The sequence below is a fragment of the Aedes aegypti genome, chromosome 3 (assembly GCF_002204515.2).
Source record: "Aedes aegypti strain LVP_AGWG chromosome 3, AaegL5.0 Primary Assembly, whole genome shotgun sequence".
In the NCBI taxonomy this organism is placed as follows: Eukaryota; Metazoa; Arthropoda; class Insecta; order Diptera; family Culicidae; genus Aedes; species Aedes aegypti.
In genome coordinates, this window is record NC_035109.1 from 187,891,272 (window position 1) to 187,912,034 (window position 20,763).

The following is a 20,763-nucleotide window of genomic DNA, read 5'->3' on the forward strand; positions in this document are numbered from 1 at the left end:
TTCACTTTTTTGTGAAACCAAATAAAAGTGATACAACTTTATGATGGAAAAATTTAAAATGTATTTATTGGTGTGATAATCTTGCTGAACATTCTGTGATAATTTTGCTCATGATTCATTCAAAATCCAGCCCAGGATTTCTGCTATGAATCTTGTGAGAATTTCATCCGTGATTTTATAAAAATTATTTGCCGAATTCTATTAAAATTCTCATAGCTTTTTCTTCAGAATCCCATCTAGTATTATTTGAGAGTCCTGCCCAGGTTTAAGGAAGGAAGCTCATTACTTTGCTAGAGTTCAGCGCAGCGAAAAATGTGTTTAGGATATTGTCCTGGCATTTCCGGAATGCAGATTCGGTGATAATCATGACTAAGGTTCTATGAAATCCTACTAAGTATTCCGTGACAATCTTGCTCAAAGTGGTGAACTCGCAAAGGACGAAAAGTCACGTGAATAAATATAAACAATTATCTTGCTTACCTAAGTTTACCATTAAATTTATATTTGATTATGATCAAATTTTATAAACCATTGATTTCCCTCTAGATCTGCCTAATATTTGTTATAATCTTGTATAAAATTTATTCTTAGAATAATAGTTTAGTGGTTAGTTTAACACCTATAAATAAATGAAAACCGACTCGACCGACCGAAGTCGAGTGTAGTACACGACAATGAAGGCAGCCTAACAGTTGAGGTCGAAATATGTGTATCTGTCAAAGGTTATAAACTCTCGTAGAATTAAAATGTACAGTACTCAATTCGGTTTTCACTTATTCATGCCCAGGAGTTTGCGAGAATTCACCTACAATATATCTAGTGGGAAAATGTTCGGCCTTAAACATTTTGTAAACAATATTTGTTCGAACTTGATGTAAATTCAGATTTGCCCATTTAATAGTGAAGAAATTTATTGAGAAGTGCATGTTCTTTTGATTTCGTTGCATGCTCTTGTAGGATGAGCGATAAAATCAAGATAAATCGTGTTCGGTTCGAGCTGTGCGAGTGCGAAAATATACTCGTGCACAGTCAACGATTGATTGCCAACTGATGAGCTCGTTTCATGCCTATGCAGATTCAGAGGTTTTCTTGGTCCCTAGATGCAACAATCATTACACACTACCATTATTTCCCCATTCCAGCTGACTGTATGGACTTGACCAGCGCCGTTATTGATCAATAATATGAGAGTTGTTGAAATGTGCACTTCGAGTGTAAGCAGAACGTCTTTTCCCTAATTCATTTGGATCAAAGAGCAATTCTTCCCAGTTCCGATCAATCACGAAGTAGCAACCATTGACATGCACAGTCAGTCTGTGCTGTGCTTTGACAGTAAAGAAACTTATTGACAATTCTCATAAAATTTAAATCAAGCAAATCTGTAAGGATTGAATAACTTATGGAAGAATCTTGAAAATATTCAAAATATTTGAAGATATAATACTCAGCCTCGGAATGTTTAAACATCAATGCTAAACCACAGCAAAAGGAACAGATATGAGGAAGGTCCAAAACAGGCCTGCCCAACCTTTTTGAACCGTGGGCCGAATCTCAACAACTTTATTTGGTGGCCGGCCAATTTTTTTGCAGTCCATTAACAAATACATTTTCATAAAATTGGACAAAAGCCAGTCAACAAAACACCTTTTTTTGTAATTTTTTTGGTTAACAGCAACTACCCTGCTGAATATTTTAAACAAGTATTTGTGGGAATTGTGCTCATGATCATGTCATCAATTTGAGGTTTTTAAAGATTTTTGTTAAGAATGGAGTCCAATATTTTATAAGAAATCTACACAGAACTCTGTCAGAATCTCACTCGTCCTCGAAGATCGTGCCTAGAGTTCAAAGAGAATCATGCCCTGGATTTTGCAAAAAAATTGCTAAATGTTGAATGAGAACAATGCGCAGGATTGAGTAAAATTTGTGCATAGCATTATGGCAGATTTTTTTCATGATTTATTTTGTAATCCTGTCTAGGAATCTGAAAATTTGCTGTGTAGCATTGTATTTGAATCCGGCTCGTAACTCGATCAGAAAACCATTTAGGCCATGTGACTGCTCTATCAATGGCTTTGTAAAAATTAACTGCCAGATTCATTGTTTATTCTTTAGAGGATTTTGCCGAAGATGAAGTTAGTATTTCGCCCAACATTCATGACAATCCTGCAAGTGTTACATGAAATTCATGTCAATTTTGGTGAGAAATCTTCGAAAAATGTTAGATAGTTTTGGTCAAGATTTCAGTTTGTGCGAAATAACCTCCCAAAATTTTATCAGAATCCTACCTATAATTTTACTTCTTGATTTCTGTTAGCTTTTATTATGTTTGAATTTCGTTTGCATAATTCGAAATAATAATACATGCACTCAAGAAGATTTTATAGAACAGAACCACTCAAAAGTTATCAAATTCATCCCATTTTACAGTACATATCAAATTATACTTCAGCGTGATTTGTGTATTAGGTCTAGTGAAATTTTAGGCACACAGAAATACGAAAAAGTAGTTTTTATCACACGCTTACGCGTACGCGTAATCGATCGTGACCAAATTATTACCAGTTTTTTGGGACCCCTCCGACCAAGATAACCCACCCCAGTGACTATCTACATATCACAATTAAGGATGTCGTAATTTACCAATTCTTCAGTATCCTCATAATGTCGAAACTCGGCGTCGTCTCGTGCCTCTCAGTTTCGTGCCGCCGTTCCACGCAGCAATGGCAGTTTGGCGTGACGATTTCCTCTCCTGCTATTTTTTTATGCACACGTTGGATTCTCTGCCTTTTACCGCTGCGAGCATGCAAGTAGTTTATTATGGACTTTCCTTTTCTTCGTTGCTAATCATGAATGATATCATATCCACCACCACACCACCAGCACAGCAGCAAACACCTCCCTCAACAGCAAACCTGCTACCAGTGAACGAAAAATGCAAGTTTCCCTTCGTCTTCCGCTGCATTGAGGCCCTGTGCCTTCACTTTTTCTGCAGCCGTTCACTTTACGAATGCACTTTTTTCTCTATTTCTACCGCTCATCACAGACATAGTTTTGAAAGTAATTACTCACGCATATCGATATATATCATTACATTAAGTGTATTGCTTCATTTTTGTCTTCTTCCAACTCGGACTGGTTCACTGTACGAAATTCAGTGGCAAGGTAAGATGCCCAAAGGAGGCCACACTAGAGTCGCGGTTAGATAATACGGATTCATTTCACGAGATTTGCGCACTGAAGGAGGAGGAGGGGGAACACAATACAAAACACTCATGGCATGGCAGTCAATCATCATCATTCAACCTGGTCACCGATATGGGGCCGGTCAGTTACGCCACCGAAAGTTAAGGCCGAGAAGAGGATGGGAAAATTTTATCTCATGACGAAGTAGGGATAATTTCGCAAACGCAGCATTGGTTACGAGATAGGTTTTAAAATTTATCCCTTTGTCTGTTTTGTGTGGGATCAATATGACCCCAGAACACTTTGATGGGCTGTGACTCTTTTGTTAGTTACCCGATTGGCGCATGGATTTTTCATATATCTTGAAAAATTGTTTTCTAGAGTAATTTTTTTGAAAATAGTACGTTGCTGTGCGTTCAAAGTTCCTAAATTTCGCTATTATCTAACCTCTATCAATTTTTTTTCATAATAACACCCCCGTGATTCCGCGATGAATCACCCCTCTTTGAATATTCTTATATTTTTAGAAAAATTAAATTAAATTTTCTATCCAAAATAGTTGAAAAATAACAAATCCTTTGAAATTTTATTTCATTCATTAAAAATTGAATTTAATTTGAGGTCAATCACGGCAATGAGAACGTTGCTTTTTTTTGGCATAGACAGAATGTTAAATGGCAATCTAGTACAGAAATGAATACAGGCATAAAAACTTGAATCTCATTTTTGTAAATAATTGACTTTAGTATACTGATATGCTGAATATCGAACAAGAAGTGTCTGAATGAAACATATCCAAACCACTTATCATCTCATCCGACACTACTTCTGATTACCCTCTCGTTATTGATAAGCTGCTAACAAATCACGGGATACATATTTCACTTTCATTCAAGTTGCAGTGCTACTTCTGATGATAGCATTTAATGATTTCCGGACTGCGACTGTCGAGGTCTGGGACTTTACTAACTTATGTCACTTCCTAGGGTGGCTTTCATCTCGTTCAAACCATCTCTAAGTCAGTGGTTTGCACTGATCGGTTAGAAAGTTGTATTCGAAATAGATATCACACTGCCCACTAGGCACGAAATAGTTAATGTGCACTCGAAAGGGACCGTCCGTCTGTTCGTCAGTCAGGAAATTGAACAGTTGGTGGTGTCGTGATGTGTTTCCACGGCCCGGTTAGCGCAGATCACGGAACGGACACCGGAGCGGAAGCACTGGTAAACAAAAGCTAAATACCTACTTCAGTGTTACTCAGGCCAGACCAAATGCTACCGGTTGCAGAATTGCTATCGATCAAACGACGCGCCGCACAAGTATTATGCTACCGTCAAGTGGTTTCGCTAGATACCTTCGACAAGATGCATGATAAAGCACACCCTTCATGTGGGTTTAGCTTCTCCGATGCAGGCATGTAAGAATTTCAAATTGGAAAACAGCCCTGAAAGTCTCAATTATGTTGTAGTATAATTATGTTTTCCCACATTATCATGATTAACCATTATTCAAATATCATTTTTGGGAAGTCGAGAAAGTTTTCATTCCAGGGTCCTCGAACAGTGAGATTCAAAACCATGAGCTTGGTCCTGCTGAGTAGCTGCGCGTTTTCCGCTACAGCTATCTGGGCCCCACAATTCAAGAATCGTCTGAATTCAAGATTCATTAATATGATTCATCGATTACATACAGTGTACGCATTATTGGACTACGCAGCTGCAATGAAACATGGTTTCCTGCACAAAACAACATGAATAACACATTAATCATGCAATTTGAAACTTTATAGATCATTTTGAAGCAAATGAATTAAATCAGACGTGACATTGTGTTAATCAGTATCATAATAAATAAAGTTGAATATAAATGTGACCATTATGGTGTTTAGTTTCCAATGTTGGCATAAGAACAGATATCAGGAAATAATGGGAAATCGACTGTATTTGCCAGATTACCCGATCAGTGGATTACAACAGAGTTATAACAGATTTTGTTACTCAGTTAGCGCGTTTTCTGTAACAAAGTATATTAAAATTTTGATTGGTTAGTAGTTCAAATAACAAGAAAATATAACATAATTTTTTCTACACAAAACAAAATTGAAACAAACTGTGATATAATTTAAACAAAAATATAACTCATTTTGTTATTTTACATAACTGAATTATAACATAATTTGTTAATCTATTGACATGAATAAAAGCGTGCATTTATAAGCAATTACTCTCAGATTTTTTTTATAACGAATTGTGTTATAATTATGTTTAAAATTGCAACAAATTTGAAACAGCCTTTTTGAGTTGTTGGTAATGTTGAATTTTTTTTCCCAAACTCATGGAACCTCAAAAAATTCGAAGATTCAGTCACACATTTTTTTTTAATAAAGTATACAAAGTTCTGTATTTTATGTTAGCATTTTTAACTTGAAAATGTTACAATCACAATTTTCCTAGAATTGATTCCGTGAGTATGTAATATTATATCTTAGGAAAAGAGGAATAGCCGTTGGTCCCGAGATGAACTAGTCCAGGGCTAAAAAATTCGTTAATATAGATAAAAAACACTATGAAAACACGCTTGAAACGATGTTTTACTTTTAGAAATCAGAATGACAGAATGATTGCTTTGAAAAGGATCATAATTTTGTACATTCAGCTTCCTGAATTGGAATGATTAACAATTGAATGAACATTAATTAAACGTTTCGAGAGGATTAGAGGACATGTTACAAATGATTTACTAATATGCTGAACAATACCTTCTTCCTTCTATTAAAAAACTATCATCCTTCTCAACAAATGAATCTGTATAAAGTAGTTTTCAGAAGTCGAAGTAACTTTTAACTTCTCCACAGTACAGCTCAATCCAAATGTTAAGCATGAACATGATTATGAGCTGAATAAGTGTTTTACGCAATCCTTATTCAATAGGGGTATATTACTTGGACTGTTCTCGCATAACTTGTGATCTCGCCCTAAAATCCATTGGTAACCGAGTGTGTAGCTCCTTGTTTCTGAGCAAATGAATGGCAAAGGATGAAAACTATCACCACTGGGAGATAGAAGAGGATCTTCCCTTTAACGTAGCATTGTTGAGTAACGTTTAAATCTATTAGTTTGCTCGGTAACATCAAGCTACACACTCGGTTACCAATGCCTTTTATGGCGAGATCACAGGTAATGCGTGAGTTGTTCAAATAGAGGTCAAAATGACGGTACATATTCACATCGTTGGGCAATAAATAAGCATCTCAAAAGACTCTAGTCGAAGTTTTTACAAATGGTCAGAATATCTGAAAATTGTGTTGAGTATTTGAAATTTAAACTTACAACTATTGAACAAGCTATCAAGCATAATAATAAAAAAACATATACCATATATAGTGAACATTCCATTATTTGATATTTAAGTTAGTGAAACATCAAGTTATGAAACATATAATCAGTGTAATTGAGATTCAAGGGACAACCGATGTAGGGAGGTAGTAGATTATAGAAAATTGCTGTTTCTCCATTTCTTTTCTTATCTAGCTGTCAATCCCACCGGACTGGAATCAAGGATTATTTTCGGGATGAAAAATTAGATCTTTTTAGATTTTCCTGCTATTTTATGAAGAGGGGATTGCAAAATAGATTGCAGTTATACTCATTCGAACAGTAGCTAGATTAAAACAAACCTTGGAAACCACCAAATTCACAAAATTGAATTCAATATCATCATTAGAAAACTAGTGCTGAACCAATAAAAAAGGAACATTTTCTGGTAAAAATAGTCAATAAGTGCATAAATATGTAGATTATACATTTTGCAAGAAGTCGTTGGGCATAACAGACATTTCGCATAATGCATTTTCAGAAATATCATACATTTGCGAAATTTCCGCAAAAGTGACATGGAAAACGTGGAAGTGTATATCAGTAGCTGATCAGCTCATTCCGAATGCGGATCGATTCATTTTTATCCTAAATAAAATTTTACTCATTGTGCTTTAAGCCATTAGTTTTTTGCCCATTTGTTTTCAATCTAACAAACAAGCACGTGGATCCGAAACAAAATTAGCAAAGAGTGATACAGTTACGACCTCGCCCCACTCAACGGTCTACAGGAAATAACACTCCTCGCGGGCCTTCGCTTCTAAAGAGCGCGCCTCTCTTTGTAGTTAACTAGTAGTATCGTGTGTATATGCGCGAAGCGAACAGTGCCATAGAAGAGGCCATCAGAAAACCGCGGTCGTTGCTTCATTGCCAATGTTGCGCTTTCTTTCGCCAACTTCTTGGCAACATAACAGTTGGCAAGCCTTTCTTCCACAGCAACCTCAAACCAAACCAGTTACGTTCCATTGCCAGCCAGCACCGATCTGATCTGTACAGGGTAGATGTACTGGTATTCGTTATACTATCAGTACAAGCCACCCTCAGATTATGTTTTACGGTAATTTTGAAACGATATGCTACCATATTTAGAAACTTCAAAATTTGCTGAGAAAATACAATTTTTTTTGTTCCTGAATCCGATGAGAAATCAATGTATTCGTCGTATTCAGGAACCGAAATTAAAAACATGTCAAATACTGGTGCAGGTGTTCTAGCATTCGCCTTCTCAGTTTGAGATACAAAATGAAAGATTCTGAACAGTTTTTTTTTGTATTTTTGCTGCTAAATATGGATTGAAAGCTTTCTTTTAGCATAAAGACAGTATTCGGGAATGTTTTCATTGACCAAGGAAAAAAATCCTTATAGGATGCCGAATACTGATACATTTACCCTAGGTAAAAGAATCTAGCGTGCTCAACCACAACTGGGCTTGACCATAGAGATGCATAGAAAATAGCAAACATTTTCTGGGCTCGATATCGCAGATGGGAGAAATAATTGAAACCTGTTTCGCCCGGAAAGGTCAGTCACCGTTGCACGTAATTAGCCCAGAGCCCGGATGCTGTCGATATATGGAACGGAAAAATATGCCACAGAAATCACATCAAAGCGAATATGGAGGTAATCAGTGACAATGCAATGGGTAGATTTCAAAAGACTTCTACACTACTGGCATGAATAAAGTACACAGAAGCCTATTCTTCTACAGAATGATAAAGTTTGGAGATCAGATGGAATTTCAGATCAATCGGTTTACAAGAAGCTGAGATAAAAGTGTCCAGACTAAACCATTTTTATGTACAGTATTGGACAAATCATTTGCAACTTTTTCGATTTTCCATACAAAATGACCAACTTTGGTAAGCTAGATCTCAGTTATTTATGGACCGATTCGAATGAAACTTTCACAGAACATCAGATATAACTTCAAATTTTAACATATATTTTTGACTATTTTTTTCCAATCACGAGTTTATAAGTAATAACGGTTTGACTAAAGTGTAATTTTCAACGAAAAATTCAAAACTTTTTATCTCAAAATCTGATAGCCCTACACAAAAACTGTCTTCAGCAAACTTATTCATCTCGTCAAAATCTACAACTTTGCTGAAGATACCATGAAGCTATTCTTTCAATATGTTAAGTTATGTCAATTATAAAAAATCGTCAAAAAAATCACTTTTTTCAAACCGTTACTGCTTTTCAACTTGTGATTGGAAAAATCACTCAAAAATATATGTTAAAATTCAAGTTATGTCTGATATTCTGTGAAAATTTCATTCAAATCGGTCCATCAATAACTGGGATATAGCTTATCAAAGTTGGTCATTTTGTATGGAAAATCGAAAAAGTTGCAAATGTTTTGTCCAATACTGTACATCTGCCTTTGTGTACTGTATGCTTAAGCATTTTTAATTAATTGCAATATTTTTAAAGTTGTTGTAGGTGATTTTTTTTCTGTTACATAGCTTTTAAATTTGGAAAAACTAATGCAACAATAAAGAACTTCATTTATCTAATTATTTTCAATAATATAATAGGATGAAATGCATTGAGCTTAACAAAATATTTCTACATCAGAATTACCGTTCGGACCCTGAAAATGCACCGATTGCACAAAAAACCTCGGCTTAAATTACGTATGCCAGCGTAGTACAGCCAGTGTACGCTCAACGATACGATTGGTATGCACAAATTGTGGATGCAAAACGAACGTTGGCTGCTTTACCGGCCAGAAATCGCGCGCCTCGCCACCATAATGAGTAAACCGACAACAAAACCGTTCCTTCGTTTGTCCAGCCAGCAGCGGTTGGACCTCTCAGGCAGTGTGCGTGAAATTGATTTCGTTAAATAGTTTGTTTTGTGTTCTGTTTCACTAATTCCATAATCAATTTTTCGTCTGTATATTTGAACACGCCTGGTTTGGATATTAGGTTACACCATCATCGCGCATGGTTTATGTGTTTCTCTGTTAGTACCACTTCACTAATATGGTTTTCAACGTTGTGCTCAGGGGGTGGCACAAAATATGAGCAGTTGAGCATCTTTTGAAATTTTGGATGCAGATTATTTAAACATAATATAATACATATTTACAAGATCAGACATCATATGGATGATTCAAATACTATGAAAACTACTGGTACAAATACAAAGTTATATGTTCTAATATTCAACAGAAAATGTACATAAGGGGTCATATAGAATACAATTAACATTGATCGCTAAATGCTTTTGATATACAAACCTCTCAAGTAACGTTTCACGATTTAGAATAGTTTTTAATCGATTTAAAACAAAAAATCGGTCTATAAATACCTAATACTACCAAATTTGTAGATTGGGCTAGGAGCGTTTTTCTGTGGTAAATGTACACCTTTACAGAAGGGGTCGTCCATCAAGCACGTTACGCTGTTAGGGGGAAGGAGGTGTTTAGTAAAGCGTGACGATTTGTACGAAATTTTTGAAGGTTTCAATTGCCTTTTTAGCGAGAAGTATTTAATCGACGCGCCCCAAAATCTATAAAATAAATAAAAAAAAAAACAAAAGAAGCAAACAAGACCAGGAAACACTTCTCATAGTTTCAATGAGATTTTATCAGACAATCTAACCAGACTCATCACACAAGTTATTTCTATTTTTTTTCTAAGATTCCTCGTGATAATTGCCAAGTATTAGTTAATGTTTTTTTTTTTTCAGAAATTTTATCTGAGTTTATGTAACTCAGTAATTTTCTCGATGTTTCGTTCAGGTATTACTGCAAAGATTTCTTCAGGAGTTGACTCAGTATTTCTTTCACTTACTTCTCAAGAAAATTCACAAAAAATCGTTTGGAATATCTGTAAACACCATTTTGCTTAAAAAAGAGACTTTATATACCTTATAGGGGGTGACCCATTTCGCATAAAGACGTATCGCATATGGACGTTTGGCATAATGGACATTTCGCATAAAGCATAAAACAGTTAGCATTTCAAAGAAGACATATTATTCTCATTATGCCAAACGTCCTTATGCGAAACATCCCACCCCCTATAGACCTATCTTTAAAAAAAAAACTTTGCAGGGACTTGTATTTAGATAGTGACCGATTATTTTGAAAGAGACCTACTATCAGCCCTGCTCTGGTATATGAACTGCACTACCACAGACAAATAGACGTAACAGCTACAACAGAAAACAGCTCAAATACTAAAAATACTGTGTTTTGCCAACTGGCAACAACACTCCCGTGAAAAAGTTTGGATTCGCCCCCTCAAAACATACTAAAGTGTTTTGTCCATATCTCTGTGATTACATGTCCAATTGAAACTCTCTATGGCGCATTCGAAGGGCAATGAGTTATTCTAAGGTATTTTCCTAAAAACAATTTTTGAATTTTGTATACCAAACTTTTACTTAATGTTGTGACATTTTCAAAACACACACTGAATAAACATGGCTGATTTCCTCAGCATTGGGTTGACCAAAATTTTACGTCAATGTGTCATTTGAATCGTAATCTTATATTCTTTAAAGAGCGGTCACGAAATTTTGTTGATAAAATCTGAAAACTATTCGTGCAAAAGTTTGGGTTTACCTGAAGATACTTAATTCACGAAATTACTTTAACATCTCAAATCAATCATGTACGCGCCATTATTAGCGTTTAAAATAGCTATGAACTATTAAAATTGGTTGAAAAATGGCGGCTCAGGTGATCCAAAACTTTTGCACGATACATACTAAGGGGTGAACCCAAACTTATGCACGAATATAAAATTACGATTCTAATGACACATTGACTTAAAATTTTGGTCGATCCAATGCTGAGGGAATCAATTATGTTTTTTAGTGTATTTTTTGAAAAAAATGTCAACTTGAGTACAAATTAAGTGTACAAAATGCAAATACTGTTTTAGAAAAATACCTACGAAGAAAGGCTTATTCATTGCCTTTCGAATGCGCCATAGAGTGTTTCAATTGGACGTGCAATCACAGATATGTGGATAAAACACTTTTGTATGTCTTTTTGGTGGTGAACCCAAACTTTTGCACGGGAGTGTATGTAGCTTGTGGTAGTGCGCCCACGTCAAACTGGAACAAAGGCGATATAAGCGCCACGAGTGAACCGTCGACCAAGTATTAGATATTAGTTTTGAGCGCTATTTTTCTGTACAATGATAATAGTTCGAGTGTTACGTCTGTTTGTCTGTAGCAGTACTGTTCGGAATAACAGCAGCGCTTGCAACTTTGACGTGCCCTAGTTTTTTTTCTCTCACTATCAATTTAGCTAAAATTTTCTTCACAGAACCACAAACATTCACAACTTTGTAACCAATTTAAATTTTATATAACCTAATTACCAAACGTACACCCAGGATACAACCTTTGAAATTATTTTGGAACAAGAAAATATATCAAAACTGCTATGTTTTCAATAATTTAACTTATGAATCTCACTTTCTAACAGGTCTTCTTCTTTTTCTTGGTATTACGTCCTTACTGGGACAGAGCCTGCTTCTCAGCGTAGTGTTCTTATGAGCACTTCCACAGTTGTTAACTGAGAGCTTTCTTTGCCAAAGTTGCCATTTTCGCATTCGTATCTCGTGTGGCAGGTACGATGATACTCTATGCCCAGGGAAGTCAAGGAAACTTCCATTACGAAAAGATCCTGAACCGACCGGGATTCGAACCCAGACACCTTCAGCATGGCTTTGCTTTGTAGCCGCGGACTCTTACCACTCGGCTAAGGAGGGCCCCTTTCTAACAGGTGTTGTAAATAAAATAAAAATTTAAAAAAAGACAACTTACACCGTCTTCAGCCAAAGGCTGCACAGACTGAACGATCACTAACATTAGGCAACGGACAACACATAACACCCAGTAGCCCAGTGATGAATTTTTCGTTTGACGAAAAGTTTCCACCGACTGGAGCGGGAATCGAACCCACACCACGTGGCACAATACGCCTAAATGACTGACGCCGCTAACCGCACGGCCACGAAGCCGTGAAAATATGAATATATTTGTACCCACGTAGCACACGACACATCTATTAAAGATATGCTTTCAAAAAATGGTTTCAAAGATGTACCAATAAAAACATCTGTAGCTTACCTACTTCTAGTTCCGTTGCATTTTAATATTCAAAGCTCATGAAGTTCCATTGCCATTCCAATGAACTTGAATTTTACCTCGTGTTTGGTGCATTTAACATTATTTAAACAACAAAATTGACAACTCAAGAACAGTTGCGCAAATGGAAATAGCAAGGAGCACAAAGTTTTTAAATGGTATGTGAGCCTAGGATAGAGAGACGGATCCTATTCTTGGCATTATTGATTCACTTCGGCTGTAGGATTTTTCAAAAGCTATAAAGCCCTTTATTTGGTTACAATATGCGTCGTATTGAAGCATCTTATTGCAAAGTTTCAGACAATTCGACCGAGAAAAACCCCCCCTTTCAAAATTAATCTTGGAAGTGCACAAGTAGCTCTGCACCCTACTAGCATCCCTATCGTGGCAGAAGTCCATAACAACTGTTGAAATGTACAAAAAAGCATTTGCTAAAACGCAGAACAACATAAGAATTCGATGTCTTTTTGCCTTTCTTCCTCAGCACGCACGCCTATGGCGAGTACTAGAAGCACACGGCACTTTGGGCATACCGCAGACCGGCCTATAAGGCGGCAACCAACGATTCGATAGCATGACTAAATTTCTCCGCGCTGAAACTGCAGCCTGCAACACACCATTTATCCACTCAAGCTAACAGTTGGGCGGCGAATCCCTGAAAGCGGGCATTTATGAAAATATTTCATAATTATGCATCCGCAACACGGCGAACAAGGCGAAAGATACATCCAATTCCATGCACACACTCTACAAACAGCATTTATTAGATTCATCGCTGCATTCCACGCTCCATGCCATGAGGCTCCACGTTTCTTCGTTACAACAACAGTAGTCACAACATGTTCGGTGGATGGATATGACACTACTATAGAAGGTAAATCTTCCTCTCCTCAGTAAACCAAAACAAGTGAAACACTAATCCGATGTTGACACTGAATTTGCTGGACATTTGATCGTACATCATTCTTGCCCTTCTCCGGCGGCGACACAATGGTGATTCACTCGAAAGATCAAAACAGCCAACGACTATTATTTAGTGTGTGCGTTTGCGATGTTTGCATTCCAAAAACGTGCTCGACAAAAACGTAACCCGAAACTAATTATCACACAAGGAAACAATACATTCACTGAGGGGCAATCGAGGCTTTACAAAACTGTGCACGGGAAATATCACACACGATGGAAAACATAAATTAACCGACGATACGAGCTTTCGTGAAGAAATTCAACCGTTCACTTTCATTCTTCTTCCAAGACTGACGGCGCGGCTGGCAGGTTTGCCGGAAAAAAGTACCTGCCTCAGCCAACTGCCTCAACAAGCGAGAAAGACGCACCGGAGGCACCAATCGACGAGCCAACCGGCCGACCGAGAAGAAACCTCCTTAAACCAGTGATTCGCAAACTTTTGGAGATTGTTGCGTCGTTGCCGATTTTCTGGGATTGACGCGGCGTACCAGTGCATCTTAAAGCCTAGAAATATGTTTGATAATGCGGAACAAAGTTCTACCTACATTGTGTCGTTTTTACTCCAATTTTTCTTGCTTTTTCCGTTAAGTTCTTTAGGTTTTTGTACATACAAATACGTCGAAACACTTCAAGAACTGGGAAAGAATCAGGTAAATCCATCCCGTGATATACAAACACCGTGCCATTTCGTGACACACAAACGCCGTTTCATGTTTATATAAATGCCAAAATTTGAACAATATTGAGATTATAAAAATAACCTTTTTATGTGTCTCAAGGATCAAATAATATGTCTCTAATAAATTTAGAGTTGCTGAATCTGATGCCGTTTTCAGAAATTTTCCAGTACATCACAATTTTCAGCTACAGGTCATCAAAGTTGTACAAAACACTGGTTTTATTGATGTTTACTTGAAATTTAAGCTATGATTTATCAAACTTTTTAGTGATCCAATCCATCAAGAACGCAAATAAGGACTGCAACTTCCATTTAAGATATAATTCGGTTTTAACTGTGCTATTATATTTAGATTAAAACGACTTTTCCAACATGCTTGCAGTCTTCAAACAAAATTCTTTGTATCTCTTATATAAAAAAATACAATACGTTTCTATATTATCAGAAAACAACTTTTGAGCAGCGAAAGTATTATTTTGCTGATAAATATTATTTATGGAGGGGTCCGAAGCCGTGAGGCTACGCATTTCGCTTAATAAGCGGAAAATCATGGATTCGATTCCCAGCTCCTCCATAAAAAAACCGTCCATCCACCAGAAGACGCCGCACGGAGGGCCGTGCTTTGGGGAGTACATCCATCCTCTGTCAGTATCAGATGGTGAATGAGACAAACTGACTCTCTTCGAAGGCGGCTAGCCTCAAACGACTCAGGAACACGGCAAAATGAACCACCGCAAGAGCAATGGACTATGGATAATATGGAAATTGATTGGACCAACAGCAGAGCACTCTCCTACCTGCTCAGTGTGAGAGTAAAAGAGTAGAAGAGAGTGATGTAAATATAGAATAGTTAAGAGGAAAATAACCATCATCGTTTTACAAATTTTCAAAACCAGTTTTTTTGCTCAAAATCGAAGCAATGCTCAAGAAAATCTATCATCGTACTTTATTTGCTAACTGAAATACGATGATAGATTTTCATAAGGATTGATTGAAATTTGAACGAAAAAACTGGTTTTTAATTTTTGATGATTGAATGATGGATTCTTGAGCCAATAGAATCTGTATCGATAAAGAAGAACTATGATTCCGGCACAGTGGCGGCCATGAGCACAGATTGCCTTTCAAATGAACATATGGAATAAAAAATAAAAAAAAAATATTTCACAAATAAAATTTGAATTCTGTGGAAAATTAAGTGTATAAATTACCATAAAAGCTGACAAATCTTGCATGCAAGTTGACTGAAATAGTCAAATTCTGCATTTTTAACAGCCAATATCTCAAAAACTAGACGTGCTATGATATTTTTGAAACCGGCAATGGAATCAGCAATCGTAAATTAAGTAAATAGTGTTATTATGGAGCTTGAGACAAAAAAGTGTTCCGCATTGTAATTTTCGTCATATGCAACAGTGAAATGCTATATGTTTTTTCTTGTTATACAATAATTTTATAGTTGGTTTTCATGGCTAACTCGATGGTCCCTTGGATCACAGTTGCATTGGCTTTGTGTTCTGTATCTCGATACCTCCCTAACTCGATGGTCCCTTCAATATCGAGTAAGGGAGAGTTGACTGTACTAGTAATGAACATTAACAAGTCTTATGCTGATGTGCGTTTTGAAAACGCGGTTTAAATCGGTTGTTTTATGTATAGGGTGTCCCTGAAAGTATGGGCACGACTTTGATAATGAAAATCTAAGTACTTTTCCAAACAATCAAATATTATTTATATTTTTGTATTTTTCTATACTGCCCATAACTGCATATTTGTAACATTCGACAAAAGTAGGCATTGTGTAAATGGAATACCAAGTTTGTGTTTTATGGCAGTATGGGAGGAAACTAAAATTTCTTTAAATTACCAAGAACTCAAAACTGATTCTTTAAGGCTGAAATTTTGTACAACTCATATCACATGCTGGGTGAATAGTCAGAAAATAATTCTGATGGGAATTTCATTGCTACTACATTATGCGGCTCATGTATAATCTCAATGTGACTGCTATGCGGTTACAATTACCAATGTGACAAAACAACTTGGTATTTTTTTTTCGAATTTTCTAGAACAAACTCACAGATTTCAGTAAGTTGATCGAGAGTATTTATCATTTGATGACTCTCCATGGTATTAACTCTATTTTGTCAAAAATGTCGAATGTGACTGTTATGTAGTTATGGGCAGTATAGGCTATTTCAACCAGCATCTGTGATAAATTTGTTTGATTTAATAATCGTTTCAAGGCATTTTACCTACAGCAGCGATAGTCGTGAGTTTCACTGGCTTCGCTGACTGTGGTTTTCTACGCTTGCCTACTGTAGTGTAAATCTCAGAACTTTTCCCAACTCTGTTTCAAACTACTTAACTTACAAATGGTGGAAAGATAAAACTATAATAAATGGAAGTGTGCAGACTTCTCATGATTCATATTCTGGACGCTTCCTCATTTTTGAATTATATTCCGACTTCTCATGATTCATATTCTGGACACTTCCTCATTTTTGCATTATATTCCGGATATTTTGATTCCGGACAGCTCATGTAAATCATGAGCTTGAGCTTGATATGCCGCCCGTGATTGTTAATCCAGTATCGCCAGATCAGCTGCCACGTTGGAATGCATACCAATGAGAGCAAGGGGAGGAATTAATGTTGCATTTAAAACTGGCCCACATTAGACCAGATATACCCCTGCATCTATTCCAGTTCATGCGGGAAGATGTAATGGTGGTAAATTTATTGCAGAGAGGCTTGCTTTTTTAGCAGACTGCCTATGTATCAGGCGTAAGGAAATACGTTCAATAATGATGAAAGAATAACCCGTATAGGCCTGAGTGAAAGCAAAAATACTAAAACTCTTACCACTCAGGGAATACTTAACGGATTCAAATAATTTTTTGTCAGTATACTGGCCCACATATCTAGTTTCTAGAAATGGCCAAAGAAACTCGGAAATACTCTTGTAGCCGGAGTTATTGCGGTGTGTCACTGGGTCAAGTCGGGTAGAAAAAGGCGATTTTTTGGGACATGCCTAGTTATCTTTATTTATTTCCAATGGCAATAATTTTATTTTGCATATATCATTAAGATCTGATATTCCACATTATAAATGAATAGTTTTGCACAATTTAGAGTGTACGCGATGCGAATGCCCGCAAGAACCGGCTCTAGATTTGTTAGATACTAAACCGTTTCAAATCTCTAAAAGTATAGATCAAACATAATAGTTTACTAAAATGCGTTCCAATAACCTTGACTCATATGTGAAGATACAAATTGTGCACTTTATCATAAATTTGTGGCATCCCGGGTACCCGAAAATGGTCATTTGTAGGATCAATCAAATGCAGTTGGCATAATTATTCAATTTAATCGACTACCAGAAGGTTTACACTGATGTGTTTTTCTTAAAACTCCTTGATATAGCGGCCACATTCATTCACTCAGGCCTATACGGGATAAAAGCGTTGGGAAATGAACAAATATTGAAACATTTCATGTATTTTGTTTCCCATACAAAGTAGAGAGTTCGTAATATAAAGCTTCCAGAATTTTAATCCAATCGGTATTCGTTCAAAGCTCGTTAGCAATTCAGTACTTTCCTTGCTAAAAATTATCTAAATATCGTTCTGATTCAAATTCCGGCCAGCTTCAAATTTCAGACACTCTACCGTTTTGATTCATATTACGGACACTTAAGGCCTCAGTGAAGTAAAACCCAGCTTGGACCATACAAAATTAATCATTCTGTATGATTTTTTAGCGTTATCGAGCGTCGGAAGCCCTTAACTTTCGGGTGGTGGGTAAAGAATACGCGTCCGCAACTTGAATAATTTTAAATAAATCAAAACGTGTGGCCTTTTCATGATTCTTATTCCGGACGCTCCCTCACTTTTGCCTCATATTCCGGACGCTTTGATTCGAATTACGGACAGCTCATGATAATCATTAATGGAACAGTCAAATCATCATTTGAAATCGTTCAACCGCTTAAGAGACGTCTAAGGTAGTTGGGCATTATAAATTTGCAATGATATTTATGGAAAAAATCCTAATAAAACGAGCCTCGAAAATGAGAACTTTTGGATGGCGAAAATTGAAACATTTCGTGTGAAATGTTTCCCATACAAACGAGAGTGTCCGGCAGGGAATGGCAGAAAACTCGGAGCGGTGCAAAATATGCATGTGCTGCACCCGGCTTTTTCGTGCGTCTCCTGTTTTTGTTGAGTAACACAAAAGAAGGTGCGAGTATTGCCGCAACTGTGTGAGAGACAGAAGATAGCTCCAGCTCTACTCTTTAAAACTCATGGAGTAAAGCACAATGTGCTTCGTGTGGTGCTTTTCATTGAAAACATAATCGAGAACGGATGTGACTGACGGCGGTGTCGAATTATTTTTTGCTTGCTCTACACTTCAAAATCATTTAAGGGCTTATTCACTAATTTCATAACGCCGAAAATAGCCATTTTTTCGACACCCACCCACCCCCACATAACGCATTTTGTATGAATATTTTTCGAATTTTGTATGAGCTGTAACATCTTAAGGACACCCACCCACCCCTTTCAGCGTTATAAATAGGGACAATGGAAATTCGCGGAGCCGCGAAATTTGGCCTTGGCCGCGAAATTGCGAAAATTCCGCGAAATGCCGCGAAATTTGTTAAATTTAGAGAATTTATATGACAATCCCAGTAAATTTAGGATATTTGCTTATGAAAATGAGTTATTAATTTTTACTTTGAGGTTCCATCAATTATGTTCTACTCGTTTATCTTCAAGTTGGATGGTTTGCTTGTTTTTTGTTGTGTTTTAAATTTTGCATCGACAATATAATATTAAACTTATCATCTAAATTTGAAAAACAAAAAAAAAAACTTGCAATTGAATTCCGTTAAATTTACACACTAAGCTCTTACGGTGAATTTCACCGTAATCTCAACAGCTGAACAGTTCGGTGAAATAAAACACCGTAATTCCGTCGAAATTTTACGGATTCCGGTGATTTTTCACGGAATACTGTAAAAATTTACCGTACTCCGTTAATTTATTTCACCGAACTGTTCAGCTGTTGAGATTTTACAGGAACCCGTAAAATAATTTAAGTGTGTACACATATATAGAATATTTTCACTGTAAACATGCATTTTCATGTAAAATATGGTCAAAACTATGGAACCGCGACAAAGCCACGAAATTTTGATTTTGTTAGTGTATTTTGTAAATGTTATTGTTCAAAAAACTAGCATGACATGTGAATGCCGCTGGTAACATTTTTGTTGGTTATGACATTCCCGTCTCTTTTGAAGCATTATTCTACCCAGTTTCCATGGTTGGTGTTACCATTAGATGAAATAAATTGCTCCCTTCCTGCTGATTTGATTTAACATAGAAAGATTGAAAAGTTTATTAAAGCGCCATTGTTGAATGAGCTCCTTCCAAATTTAACGCTAGAAGAAACGTAAATAAATGGGCCCGCCAGCAAGTTTCAAAGCTTGTAAACAAACGAAAACATATGATTCGAAACGTCTCATAAAAAGGCTTATTTCATACGAAAAATCTTCCCTCGGGAGAGGAGGTGTCAAGAAACCTACAAAACTCTTGACACTTTCGTGGAAAAGCGATTCTCGACTTCGCCTCCCTTGTAAAAAATCTTACCGCATTTGATATTTGCATTTCAAACGCACACAGCAAAAACAAATGTCGAATTCGTTATTGAACCTAGGTTGAAACTGGCGCAACCCGTTCTGAATCACAGTTTCAACCCCAACCCGATTCAGGTTCGACCGAACTACAATTTGCTTGAAGTTGGTTTGTTATGTGTTGATCGCCGACCCAGTTCCAAAAACAAAAACGACAATAAACACAACAATCACGCGAAAATTTTGTCAGACATATTGAATCTAATCAAAGCAATCGTTTTTTCAGGAAATTGTCAAAACTCCTGGTCAACACGAAAAGTATACCGAATCGTCGGAATTATCGAAGTATGTGTGAGGCGAAATCATGTATGATGTATGAAGTAAATAAACGTTTGTGTGGTACGTTTGAGAGTGGCGTCCATCCGTACTCCATCATCAAAGCAAAGTGATGTTATTTGAGAGAGCCTTTCCTAATGCTCAGAGAGATTCTCAGCAACGGCACATGGGAGTTTTAGCACACAAAAAAGAATGGGTGCAACACAATTCATATTGCACTAGCACGTCTCTTTCAAATTGAACGTGCTGTCTCCCGGCAGCGTGTGCTTCACCGAAAGAGTTTTGAGTCGCACCCTATCCCTGGTGTCCGGAATTTGAAGCTGTCCGTAATATGAATCAAAACGGTACTTTGTGTGGCAGATGTTTCAAAATTTGCCGTTCAAAGATTTGTAATAAATAAACGCTTTTTTAATAGGCATTTTTTTATAGAAGTCCATGAAAATTTACAGTTCTCAACTAGT

The 20,763-nt window shown here is 36.7% G+C and overlaps 1 protein-coding gene across 4 annotated transcripts in view; it reads right to left on the reverse strand.

The window, feature by feature from the left end:
• Positions 1 to 20,763, reverse strand: part of LOC5579140 (MAGUK p55 subfamily member 5-A) — a 109,018-nt gene that overhangs the window by 64,801 nt on the left and 23,454 nt on the right. Inside the window, exons 1-2 of one of the 4 annotated variants that reach the window (XM_021848677.1) lie at positions 13,637 to 14,012; positions 2,644 to 3,143 (exon numbers count right to left, since the gene is read on the reverse strand). The exons of 1 other annotated variant lie outside the window; for it this stretch is intronic. In XM_021848677.1, the coding sequence (XP_021704369.1) occupies positions 2,644 to 2,663 (20 nt within the window). In that variant the 5' untranslated portion in view covers positions 2,664 to 3,143; positions 13,637 to 14,012. Of the gene's footprint in view, positions 1 to 2,643; positions 3,190 to 13,636; positions 14,013 to 20,763 lie in introns of those variants that run through there. 2 more of the 4 variants (XM_021848678.1, XM_021848680.1) reach the window with 2 other exon arrangements.